Below are 12,914 nucleotides of genomic sequence, written 5' to 3'. Positions count from 1 at the left end.
AGGATCGTGTCGCCAGACTGCGTTTTATAACCTCTGACACACTGAGAAAACCTGGGACTGGGGAACAATCAGCGTGACAAGGATGATTGCTCACTACTGCATTCAGACCGAGGCCTCTGAAGTCAGAACCCAAACTCTCCTTTTCTGTCTTCCCCTTTTGTCTCGTCTTGTCATCCCTCCCTCTCACAGAGGGCTCACAGTTCTAGGTAGGTGCTCTGCCACTGAGCAATATTCCAGCTTTCACTTTCTTTTTCTGTTTGATTGTTTTTTGTTTGTATGTTTGTTTGTTTTGTTGTGACAGAGTATCTCAATGTTAGCCCTGGCTGTCCTGGAACTCACTATGTAGACCAGGCTGCTCTTGTATCTGTCTGCCTCTGCCTCCCAAGTGCTGGGGTTAAAGTTGTGTGCCATTACACCTTGCCCAACTACTTTAAATATCTGAGTTCTTCATGATATAGGAACAGACCTAAGAAACTTCCTGAAAGATTAAGTCCTGGGATCCCAGACTGTCACTTACTTCAGTGTGCATTTCAGTGTCTAAGATGAACTTTGTCACAAGTCCAGAGTGTAGAATAGAGAAGACTTCAATGTCCAGCTCTCGGAGAAAACCACGGTAATTTTGCAGTGACACAGATGACTTTCCTTCCTTCCCTGTGGACTCCTGGGGGAAAAGGAGGAGCAGACAAATAAGTTCTCAGATATTAGTCTAATTAAAAAAAACATTTTAATCTAATTTTATTTTAAAATTGTGTGTGTGCGTGTGTACTTGTGAGCGCAGAGGCACTGGACCCCACCTACGCTGGTGTTATAGGTGGTTGTGAGTTACCAAGTGTGGGTGCTAGGGACTGAAATCCTATCTTCTGGAAGAACAGTAAGTACTTTTAACCACTGAGTGATCATCTCCCCAGCCTCCCAAATCTAACTTTATTATCACCTAAAGTCTAATATCCATGTATGTTTGGTAAAAAATTCTAATTTCCTTACATCACTGCATTCCTTTCACTAAATTCTGTAAATATCCCCCAAGCCACAGCACTTGATGTGGTATAATACACAGCAGCATCTTTAGTTGTTTCTACTTAACGATAAACTATCAGGGAAATAAAAGCATGTAGGATGGTACAGAGGGCTGTGAGCTAAAAGACCAGGATGATCTGCTTTCCAACATTAGCTCAAGCACACATTGTGTGTCTTTGAGCAAGTCTTTTACTTTCTCCTCTTTGTTTATAAATTATCTAATGAATTACAGTGTTGAAAATAAAAAATACAAGGAGTGTTGGGCTATAAAATATTTATTATTATTTGCCCTATGATTATCACGGTGGTATTATCTAACCTGCTATCACAAATAATAAGACACAGACACCTGTTAGATTTTATAATGGCTTTATTTACCTTGGGCTGGGCAAATATTCCTACCTATGCTGTCTGAATCACCTCACCATCCATCTCCCAGCCCCCATTCAGTGCCTTCCTCCTTATCCATGCTATCTTTCACGAACAATCTTGTAAATACTTCCTTTTATTCTTTATCTGGGCTTTTTCACATTTTCACCATTTTTGGAATCCTTCCTCTCAGCCCCACGTAGTTGCTTCTCCAGCTAACCTGTCGTGGAGTCCTCCTTCCTCCTCTCTTGCCATCTGTCTGTTCTGTGATTCTTGTGATTCTGCTGTCCTCAAAAGCCTGGGAACCTAGCCACACCTACTCCATTCTGCCCTACCCAGGTATAGGCCATTTAATCAACCAATCAGGTATAATGTTTTAAGCAGGTTTACACAAACAAGGATGGGTGTATCCAGCAGGTAGTAACCAGATCTTGAGTGCCAGTAATTAGCATTAGACCAACCTCCAACAGAATTAGATATAGATATTAACATTAACAATAACCTTGGACTTTTAGGAGATTAGAGGAGTTACACATAATAAATTAAATGAACACATGGTAGCTATGAAACAGACACATCCACGTGTCCAGGAAATGTCTCGAATGTGAATGTCACAGCAGACTCATCAACTACCACAAATCATATTAAGCATTTCAGAACCATTCACAGTTTATTTAGTCATTTATTATTATTTGTGGCTTTATTTTTTTTCATTACATTATATTTATTCTCTGTGTTTGTGTGCATGCCACAGTACATGTATGGAGGTCAAAGAACAATTCATGAAAATCGGTTTTCTCCTCCCACCATGTGAGTTCTGGGGATCGAATTTAGGCCTTCAGGTGTGACAGCAGGTGCTTTCATTGTTTAAGACATCTTATCAACTATATTTTGTTTTTGTTTTGAGACAAGGTTTTGCATATAGCCCAGGCAGCCTCAAGTATTTGATCTTCTTCCTGACATAGCCTTCCAAATGCTGAGATTACAGGCATGTGCCATTATATCCAGGTCACTAAGTTTATGGTCAGGGGTAAAAAGGAGAAAGGCCAAAGGAAGTGTGTAGAAAAGAATATCACACTGGGTATAGAAGTACATGACTGCAATCCCAGCTCAGTGTCCCAAAGACACTAAGGCAGAAGGGTCACAAGTTTGAGGTCAGCTTCTGCTACCTAGAGAGACCCTGTCTGAAAAAATCTAAGGCAGGGGCGGTGTATTCTAAGATCCAGTGTGATAACTATTATAAAACAGAATTCAAAATACTACAGGGGAGAAAACACAGGTATAAAATATGCAGAAGAGAATTAGAAGAATCAGCCATCTGAGCAGCGCAATAAAGACTGTCCTACTTTGGTTTCTGTGGCTATGATAGAATACGCTGACCAAAAGTAACTTGGGGTGGAAAGGGCTTACTTATCTTACTCTTCCTGGTCACACTCCATCACAGAAAACCAGGGCAGGAACTGAAGCAGAAATGACAGAGGGGTGCCGCTTGCTTCCTGTGCACACTCAGCTAGCTTTCTTAAACAGCCCAGGCCCACTTGCCTAGGGATGGTGCCACTCATAGGAACTAGGCCCTCCCACATCAATCATCAGTCAAGACAGTCTTTCACAGACATGGCACAGGCCAATCTGATCTGAGCAATCTGTCAACTGAGGTTGCCTCTGCACAAGGGACAGTACATGATTTCTAGTTGGAAACAACCAAGAATTTTGAGAATAGTCAGAACTCTCCTATTCAAGGGTGATTCTGAGGCCCAGGAGACTTCATTCACCTCTCTTCCTACTTATTCTCTTCAAAACACACAGAGGATAAAGCCAGCCTTATTCTCACTCAGCAGTCACAAACTTTTGTCACACATCCCAGTACCTTGTCTCCTTGGCTTTTTCCAGACGGCGCCGGGTCACATTCCGAAGCATCTTCGGTCGGAAGTGTGTCAGTGGAGGATGCTTTGCTGCTATCAGCTTTTTGTTTCCTTCCCCCTATGTTAGACAAAGAGAAAAAATGACTCAAGTAATCAACAAGCACATTTTGCCAAATAGAAGCCCTCAAGAAGGGAGGAGAAAATTTTAGGATTCAAGCTACACAACATTACACAGCTTCTAAGGGAAGATTTGATGGGAGGATCTTACTAGTTACTGCATAAGCACCACTCACTAACCAAGTGTGTCACCGGCACTCTGATCTTTTCGAATATAAGTGTCACAATGCATATAACCCGTGAGATTAATTTAGTGTGGATCGGATAGGGACAAGAAAGGAATACACTCACCCATCTTTGCTTTGTTTCTGTGTTTTGCTGAAACAGTAGAACTGCTCCAAGGTGCCACATCTAAAGTATCCAAGTCAACATTTGCGAAAGGCGGAGCGTAGTCCGGGATGACTGAAACAGAGAAGGAGTAAGGAGCACCAACCACGGTGATCCAGCTATCCACATATCTAGAAATAGGCTTCCAAATTCACCACCTGCAGCAGCGAATGCCTGCAACATGGACTCCTCCAGTCATTCATCTGAGGTGGTTTGGGCACAGCAAAATGGAGAGCTTAGAGGAATATTATATTCCAGTAACTGATTACGATCAATTAATATAAAACCGTTTTCAATAACAACATAAAATGACCAACCAAACAAAAAGAAACTAAAAATAAATCACTTAGAAATCCAAAGATAGTAGCATTGGGTCACATACCTTTTTGTTTCACATTCCATTACTTAAGATGAGGGCCCAAGAAAGGCTTCTTACTTTCCCTATAGAATTAAACTGGCATTTTTAGGTTTTGTCTTTGTTTTTGTGTCTGTCTGCCTGCCTGTCTGTCTAGGATAGGACCTCACTATGTAGCCCTGGCTGGTACTGAGCTCATAGAGATCCACCTGCCTCTGCCTCCAGAGTGCTGGAATGAAAAGTGTGTAACATTACACTCAGGTCTAAGCTGGCATTTAAAAAGTTTTTTTTTTTTTAATTATTAATGTGTATGAGTATTTTGCCTGCATGTATATCTGCATGTATATCCAATGCATACCTGGTACCCCCAGAGGCCAGGAAATGGTGTTGAATACTGTGGAAATGGAGTTAGGCAGTTGTGAGGTACCATGTGGGTGCTTTGAATCAAACTCCTCTAGAAGAGCAGCCAGTGCTCTTCACATAAGCTGCATTTAAAAACAACCAGTTGGCTTAATAGTCAGAGGAATGAAAAGGCCTCATCTTCATTGCTGGTTCATGACTATATTTAAGAAAGCAAAGGTTACCTAGCCATGGAGGCAGAGACCCATAGATCTCTGTGAGTTAGAGGCAGGCCAAGTCTACAAAGCAAGTTCTAGGACAGCCAGGACTACACAGAGACACCCTGTCTCAAAAGAAAACCAAATAAATGGATAAATCTTTAAAAAAATAAAGTTAAGCTGCTCATCCCTCAGCATGGACAACAGAGGCTTGCGGCACAGCCCTTCTTACCCGCCAAGTATGTCTCTAGGATTTCCTGAAGTTCCACAAGGTCCTTGAGCCGATTAAGAACCTTGCCCTTCATCTCAGGAGATGTTTGTTGGCAGAAAGCATTCACAACCTGCAAAACAAAAAATTCTGTCATATGTGGACATTAACCTTTATTTGCTTTACTTCCCCAGGGATGAAATATTTACTACACTAAATATTTTTTTAATATAAAGCATATGAGCTTGGTATGGTGGTTTATATTTATAATCCCAATGGTTGGGACATGAGACAGGAACATGGCCATGATTTAACATAGGGAGATGCAGGCCAGCCAGTGAGACTGTCTCAAACAAGCAAACAAACATACAATGAAGCAGATATATCTATATATGAAATAGTATACCATAAAATGTGCTAATCTGCAAGGGAATGAAAAAGTCTCATACACCAGATTGGGTTTTTACAAATTTTTTTAAAATTATTTTTTATGTACATTGATGTTTTGTCTCCATGTGTAAAGGGGTAGGGTCCCCTGGAACAGGTGTTACAGACAATGGTGAGCTGCCATGTGAGTGCTGGGAATTGAACCTGGGTCCTTTGGAAGAGCAGACAGTGTTCTTAACCGCTGAGTCATCTCTCCAGCCTTGACCAGACTGTTTTTAAACTCAGGATGTAGTTGGGAATGACCTTCAACCCCTGATCCTCCTGTCTCAACCTCCCAGTGCTGGAGCTAGAAACAGGCACAAATCCCCACACCCAGTTATGTGGTGCTGGGGATAGAAGCTAGGGCTTCATGCATTAGTTATGACAGACAGGTCACAGTTGTCTGTAAAAGAAAAGTTACAGATAGAAAAAATATAATAAATATATGTAAATGAAATGCAAGAAAAATAAAACAAAGTATGCAAGAGGTCTAAGGTGAGCCTTTGTTAATAAAAAAAAGGAGAGTATTTCTTCCTGGAGCACTTATTTAGAAACTACTTAAAAGCTGATCTAAATTCAGAAAGACAAAGTTTAGGAAGAAAATCTGAAATAATAAAGAAAATAATTATTTTAAATAAGATTAAAAATTTTTTTATTGGAGTGTTCGTGTGTGTGTGTGTGTCTCTCTCTCTCTCTCTCTCTCTCTGTGTGTGTGTGTGTGTGTGTGTGTGTGTGCATGTGCACATGGGTGACCTTGGAGACTAGGAGAGCGTGGTGCTGGAGTTACTGTCAGCTGAGCCTCCCCATGCCAGTACAAGAAACCAAACTCTGGTGCAGAGAAGCAGCAAAGTAACCTCAGCTGATGGGCTATCACTCTGGTCCCATAAAGTTTTAAAGGATAAAGTGACAAAACCCCTCTTTCTACAATCCCATTTGGAAGTTATGACTCAATGATGGAGAGCTAACATAGTGTAGCAGTGTTCTCCCTCTGCCAAAATTTAAGAAGCCTAATTTTTAATCCTACTTCTACTTACTGCTTATTATGCAGTTTGGTGGAATATCAGACATGTACTTCAGCAAATCAAGTCTTATGCTGCTATTTATTTCCCATGTTGCTTTGGCAGGGCTGTAATCTTTCCAAGCTTTTTTCTTTATCTATAAAGTGGGAATTGTTCTATAAATGTAAAGTACAATGCAACAAAAGGCAGCGAGGCAGCAACCAACACTGCCATTACCAATGCCCTCAAACACATTTTCAAGGAAGGAAACTATACCCATTTCTTCCTGCGTCCAAAAAATGAGCAGAGGCCTGTAGCAAAAGAACAGGATTTCCCAGCACAGAAGTGAGAGGCCACTGTATGGAAAAGCGGGAGTACAGGTGGCCTGAAAAGCCAGCTGCCCGGTGAGGGTTCTAGGTTCTCTGGCTGGGGACAGCAGGAGGGATATCAGGTCAGCAGTGGCAGGATATATCTCTAGAGAAGCATAGGCATTGGTGGTTCAGGGGATTTTTAGGAAGTTTGCGGGAGCCAAGAAAATAGTTTTCTTTTGAGAGGAACAGAGAGTGAGTGAGACATTCCAGTAATTCTGCTCACCTCTCTGAACCAGTTGAAAGTAAGGAATGTGAGTGAACACATGAGGGAACGCTCTTTAGCAGACATGGACTCCAGCTTCTCTCCAGGTTCCAGGTCAGGCAGGAACAGAGGGCAATCTGAGAAAGAACAAATGCCCCACCTCCCTTTAGTTCAAGGTTGAAGAAAACGGGTCCTGGCCCCCACAGCTACCTACTTGCCCCTTAAGCTCCTATTTGAGGATCAAGCTTTGTTTTGTCTTAGAAAAAAAAATCCCTTTTTTTTTACATCCATACTTTTTACTCCACCTTGGCACCTATGGAAGCCTGTTGGAAACAGGACTTGTAAAAGGTAAATACATCTGGAAAGGCCATTGATCACAAAATCTGTGTCATGATGCTGTACCCCTCCCAGATTTAGATTAATAAAAAGTAAATACACACAAGTAGGAGAAGAACAGGAGGAGGAAGAGGAGGAGGAGGAGAAGAAGGAGGAGGAGGAGAAGGAGGAAAGTGTTCCTTATACAGCAATCAGAGAGAATGCCTGGTCCCACACAAACTCATTTGACTAACATTCCATTATTGCTACAATTCTAGTCTGACGTTACAAAATTCCATCTCACATATATGAAAACCACGCCTGGCCTTTGCCTTTACCGAAAGAGCACAAAGGAAGGATATGAGAACTGCATCCCTTACCTAAAAGACCATCAATCTCATCCAAGTTTCCGTTATGTTGTCTTGCTACACAGAGTCTCAGCAGCCGGAAATGGGAAGCCAGGCACAGAGAAGACATTGACCTGAGAAGGAAAAATCCACCTCAGGAACCACATTTAGTACCACATAATAATAATCCAAATCTACAGGAGCTCACTTTGTTTGTTTGTTTGTACATTATTCTGGCTGCATGTGTGCATGCATGCCAGAAGAGGGCACCAGATCTTATTATAGATGGTTGTGAGCCACCATGTGGTTGCTGGAAATTGAACTCAGGACCTTTGGTGTTCTTAAGCCATCTCTCCAGCCCCAGGAGCTCACTTTTGCAATTAAAGAAAAACAACAAGTAACTCAATGAATGCTCAGCAAATAACAACGTAAAGTGCAAGAAGGAAAAGGTCATGTGCAACAGGTGTGAGGCAGAAGTAGGAAGGAGGGAATAAGTCAGACAGAGGCAAAACGTTTATGAAAAGAAAGTAAAAGGGCATGGACAGCAAATAGGCTAGTGCAGTGTGTGCTGACTCTCATGGCAAGACAACTCTCAATCCCAGGAACCAAGAAAAAGAGGAATTTGACTGCATCCCTCTAATATCTCCAGAGACAACCTTTCTCGGAAGAAACCCCACACATTAAAAGAACTATAAAATGGGGCTGAAGAGATGGCTCGGGAGTTAAGAGTGCTTGCTGCTCTTGCAGAGAACCCAGGTTTAGTTTCTAGAACTGACATGGTGGCTCACAACCACCTATAACTCTAGTTCCATGGGAGCCAACACATTTTTCTAACCTGCATGGGCTGCTGCATGCATGTGGTGCAGATACATGCACGTAGGTGCACATACACATTAACCAAATAAACTCATTCATTCATTAATATTAAAAGAATTTTGTTAAAACAATAGAATTCCTAGCTGGAAAGATGGCTCAGAGGTTAAGAGCACTGGCTGTTCTTCCAGAGATCCTGAGTTCAACTCCCAGCAACCACATGGTGGCTCACAACCATTGATAATGAAATCTGGTGCCCTCTTCTGGAGTTCAGGCATACATGCAGGCAGAACATTGCATACATAACAAATAAATAAATCTTTAAAAACAAACAATAGAATTACCCATGAATATTCAAATACCAACAGAATGAAAACAACTAACTTTTGTCTCGATTCTTGGGAAGTCACTTGACTGACATCTTTCACAAATTCCTGGAAGTACAGGGGCAGGAGATTGATGACAATGCCATCTTGAGTGCTGTATTCTTCCAGTCCATAGAGTGCTTTCACAGGAAATGGAAAGTCACTGTGAAGAGAACCCAAAATCTAATGTCCCAACTGGGAGGAAAAAAAGGGTATGTGGGAAACAACTAGAACAAAACAGCTTAAACAAAACAATTATAGGAAAAAGTAGTAAACAGAGAAAATAAGTGAAGGTGTTTTTAGCCATTGTACAGCTGGGGTACAAAGTGTTAGGGCTGGGGAGTGAGCTGCAGTGGACAGAGCTGACTTGAAGGCAGAAGTGGTGTGGAGTAGCCAACCCAGAGCGTAAACAGCACTTACCCTTCTGGAACAGCACAGAAGTCCACCACAAAGGCATCTTGGAAATCATTAAAGATGGTCTGCCCAACCCATTCCTTCCGGGTGCAAACGAGAATGGTGTAGTGAGGAATATATTTGCCATATTGCCCTAAATAAACTGCCACTAACCTTTCTAAACCTTAGGCTTCTCATTTCTAAAAAGGAAACAGTAACATAGACCTCCAATACTATGAAGAAAAACTAACACACACACACACACACACACACAATGCACAAAAAACATTTCATTCAGTGCCTGGCACAGACCAGGGCTGTTAAACAAATGGTGCCGATCACCAAGAACCTTTTTGCACTTTTACTATTATGATCATTTTTATATGGAGGAACCTCAGGACAGCCCAGAGACTAGGTGGGGTGCAACAGAGAGAAAGCCTTAATGTGTCACAAAGAAGCTCTGATGTTTAATTGCTTTAAGAAAAGACACCTGGGGGCTGGAGAGATGGCTCAGAGGTTAAGAACGCTGGCTGTCCTTCCGAAGGTCCTGAGTTCAGTTCCCAGCAACCACATTATGGCTAACAACCGTCTTTACTGAGATCTGGCATGCAGGCAGAATGGTTTGTAAACAATAATTGATTTTAAAAAAACATTTAAAGAAAAAAGAAAAGACACTTTTCTGGGACACTTTTCTGAGCTCTCCTCTGGGATGAATTAGATGGAGCCAGCACTGTGGCACACACCTTTAATCCCAGCATGTGGGGAGGCAGAGGCAGGTGGATCTCCGTGAGTTTGAGGCCAGCCTGGTCTACAAAGTGAGTCCAGGACAGCCAAGGCTTCACAGAGAAACCCTGTGTCAAAAAAAAACAAACAAAAACAAAACAAAAAATGAAAGAAAAGATTCTTATAATGGGGTACTGGCAACTCATACCAGTCTTCCCAAAACTGGGGACAAAGAGGCAGGAGGACTGTACTTGTTCAAGGGCAGCCTAGTCTTTATAAAAGTTCTAGTCAGCCAGGGCTACACAGTGAGACCTTGTCTGAAGAGTTGGGTTTCCACCTGCTACCTTCAAATCAAGACATTGCTCTTACCAAGGTTTTTGAAGCCAGCTTTCTTTCTTGGATCAGGTTGGCAAATTCATCATAGTAAAGAGAAGAGGCCCAAGGAGAGTGCTCAGTGCAAGAATGAACCAGTTGCAGCAAAGAAGTCACCTGGAACAAATGGAGAGAAAGCTGTGACTCTTGGGCTACCAACCCTTACCAGATTTGTCTCTGCATTCAGTAAGCTCTCTCTCCATTCTCACTGCCAAAACTCAAGTGAGGCATTCCTGAGCCTCTCCTCTAGCCTGTCTCTTTCCAAGCATATCTCATATCCAAAACAAACCAGAGCTGGAGTGGACATTAAGAGAGTGTAAGAGGCACAAGTAACACTCTTGTGTGTCCTAGAGTGAACCTCTGAAGAGTTATCAAGACAAATGGGGCATGGCATCTCGTGCCAGTCATCCTAGCACTTAGAAGGGAGAGACAGGAGGATCCCAGCAAGTTCAAGGCCAGTCTGATCTACACAGTTCCAGGCGTGGGTCTACATAGGAAGACCCTTATCTTTAAATATAGTTACTTGAAGACATCTTTGAAACAAGATACACACAATACTCTAGTCACAAATGTAGCTCAGTGGTAGTGTTTGCCTAGTATCCACAAGACTCCTGTTCCATCCCAGCATTGTAAAAGAGAAGAAAACCCACAGCACTTCGTGGTAAAACAAGAGTGACAAGCTGCAAGCCCTGCGCACTGACAAGCTCACCTGAGTATGATACAGACACGTACCTGTGTGCACTGCTCACTGGTCGACTCAGCTCTCCTCTGGGATGAATTAGATGGTACACATCTAGGAACGAGAAATTTTAGTTTCATTTTTGTAACATTTTATAATAATTGGCAGTAAGTTTAAGAGTCCTGCCTTCTTTCAAACAGGAATAGAGATAACATTTCATGAAGGCATAGGAGTTCTTACATTCATGTAAAATGTATGTTACAATGAAGCATGTTTATTCCCCTTTTTAGAGACAGGGTCACATCACACTAGGTTACAAGGCTTATGTCAACCTCCTGGTGCAAGTGATCACTCTGCTTCAGCATCTCCGATTCTGAGGATATTGCAAACTAGTAAAACCAACTGACATGTATTTTTAAGGGCACACTAAATTAGTAATTATAAGAGTGGTTTTTTTTTTTTTTTTTTGAGACAGTAGTTCACCATGTTGCCCAAGCCAGCTTTGAATCAAGTGAGCCTTCTTCCATGTGCTCAGCTAAAGAAAACACTTCTTCAGGATGTAGAATGTTATGGGCACTGTCCTAGCCCCTGAATTCTCTTAATTATTTTACCAAGTAAATACAATTAACATTTCACAGCTGTGAAACTGCAAAGGCAGAGGCAGAGTTACTCACCCAAGGCCATTAGCTAATAACAGAGCCAGGACTGAACTCCAGACAAGTAGAATGGATCAGAGAAAGAAACTCTTAACCAGCACACAGCAGCCTCTTCAGATTTTGTTTTCCCTTTCCTTCTTCTAGCTATTATGCTGATTTAAGGATGTCTCCTGAGCTCTTGGAAATTCCTGACACATCCTTACCAAGAAGCAGAAACTGAACTGTCGTCAGTTTCAGCGACATCTCATGGAGCCTCAGCTGATACTTTTCCAGATGCCAACTGAAGCAGGTAAGATGGAGTGAGGAACACACAAAGAAGTTGCATTCTACCAACCACGAAGCTCCAGACAGGATTAATGTATCAACACAGAGAAAAAGAATCTAAAAAATTAATTTCAGGAGGACCAAGGTAAGCCGCTGTGGAAATCTGTGGAAAAATTTCCAGCACTGTAGCTCTGGGCAACATTATGATGTAACTCTATGAAAATTGTATACGGTACATATAGAGCCAAGATTAGAAAAGAATGGGCTGCAGAAATGGCCGGGAGTTAAGGGTGTGTGTTTCTCTTGCAGAGGACCTGAGCTCAATTCCCAGCACCTACACCAAGCAGCTCACATCCACCTGTAACTTCAGCTCCAGGGGATCTGACACCTCTGGCCTCCATAGGTACTTGCACTCGTGTGCATAGACCAGCCTACAAAAACATAATTAAAAATAACAAAAATAAATCCTAAAAAAGCTTAAAACAGAACATGGAAAAGAAGCAAGACGTCTTTGTCTCTTCTCTTACAGTTTTAATTTCTCTATTAAAATAATGGTTGCAAAATATCAAGTGTATAAGGCAGCACCTTGACTAGCAGATACTGAGATACGGAAACCAGACTCTGCATGAGTGAGTACCTGTCTTCTGCCATGATGCCGGCCATGGTGACTGCTCCGATGATCCCAATAAGCTTGTACTTGAACACAGTGCTAGAGAGCTGCTTTCGTACCACCAGATGCATGTCATCCTGCAATGTGATAAGGACAGAGGAAGAAGATGCTGAGTGACGGAGAAAAGAGCAAGTCACTCAGAGAATGGAGTGATTCCACTCATTCCATTCTCTGAGCCTCATGTAGAAGATGGAAAGTTGTCCTAAAATTCAGAGACCAATTATACAAAGCTCCTAGAACAAGACACACATTTAAGAACAGCCGTTATCACGGCCATGACAGCTACTCTAGGACAGGAGAATTGTTGTGGGATGCTGTGCAGCTAAACGATGAGATACAATGAGCTATTTTTAAATATATTGATTTTGCGTGTGTGGGAGCACACATGCAGGGCAGAGGCACAGAGGTCAGAGGACAAGTTATAGGAACAGGTGCTCTCATTTCAACATGAGGGTATGCTATCCAACTTAGGTTTTCACACCTGACAGCAAGTTACCCAATGCACAAT

General features: G+C 42.0%; 1 protein-coding gene across 1 annotated transcript in view; it reads right to left on the bottom strand.

The window, feature by feature from the left end:
* The window catches only part of Fancd2 (FA complementation group D2), a 67,729-nt gene that overhangs the window by 24,444 nt on the left and 30,371 nt on the right, over positions 1-12,914 (bottom strand). The window contains exons 19-29 of the mRNA XM_021637605.2: positions 12,374-12,483; positions 10,870-10,930; positions 10,135-10,254; positions 9,070-9,143; positions 8,669-8,812; positions 7,505-7,605; positions 6,831-6,946; positions 4,837-4,945; positions 3,657-3,767; positions 3,254-3,366; positions 518-661 (exon numbers count right to left, since the gene is read on the bottom strand). Coding sequence (XP_021493280.2) covers positions 518-661; positions 3,254-3,366; positions 3,657-3,767; positions 4,837-4,945; positions 6,831-6,946; positions 7,505-7,605; positions 8,669-8,812; positions 9,070-9,143; positions 10,135-10,254; positions 10,870-10,930; positions 12,374-12,483 — 1,203 coding nt within the window. The remainder of the gene's footprint in view (positions 1-517; positions 662-3,253; positions 3,367-3,656; positions 3,768-4,836; positions 4,946-6,830; positions 6,947-7,504; positions 7,606-8,668; positions 8,813-9,069; positions 9,144-10,134; positions 10,255-10,869; positions 10,931-12,373; positions 12,484-12,914) is intronic.

Source organism: Meriones unguiculatus, chromosome 5 (assembly GCF_030254825.1).
Source record: "Meriones unguiculatus strain TT.TT164.6M chromosome 5, Bangor_MerUng_6.1, whole genome shotgun sequence".
In the NCBI taxonomy this organism is placed as follows: Eukaryota; Metazoa; Chordata; class Mammalia; order Rodentia; family Muridae; genus Meriones; species Meriones unguiculatus.
Note: the sequence above shows the minus strand (reverse complement) of the source record. Positions and strands in the feature narration are given on the sequence as shown.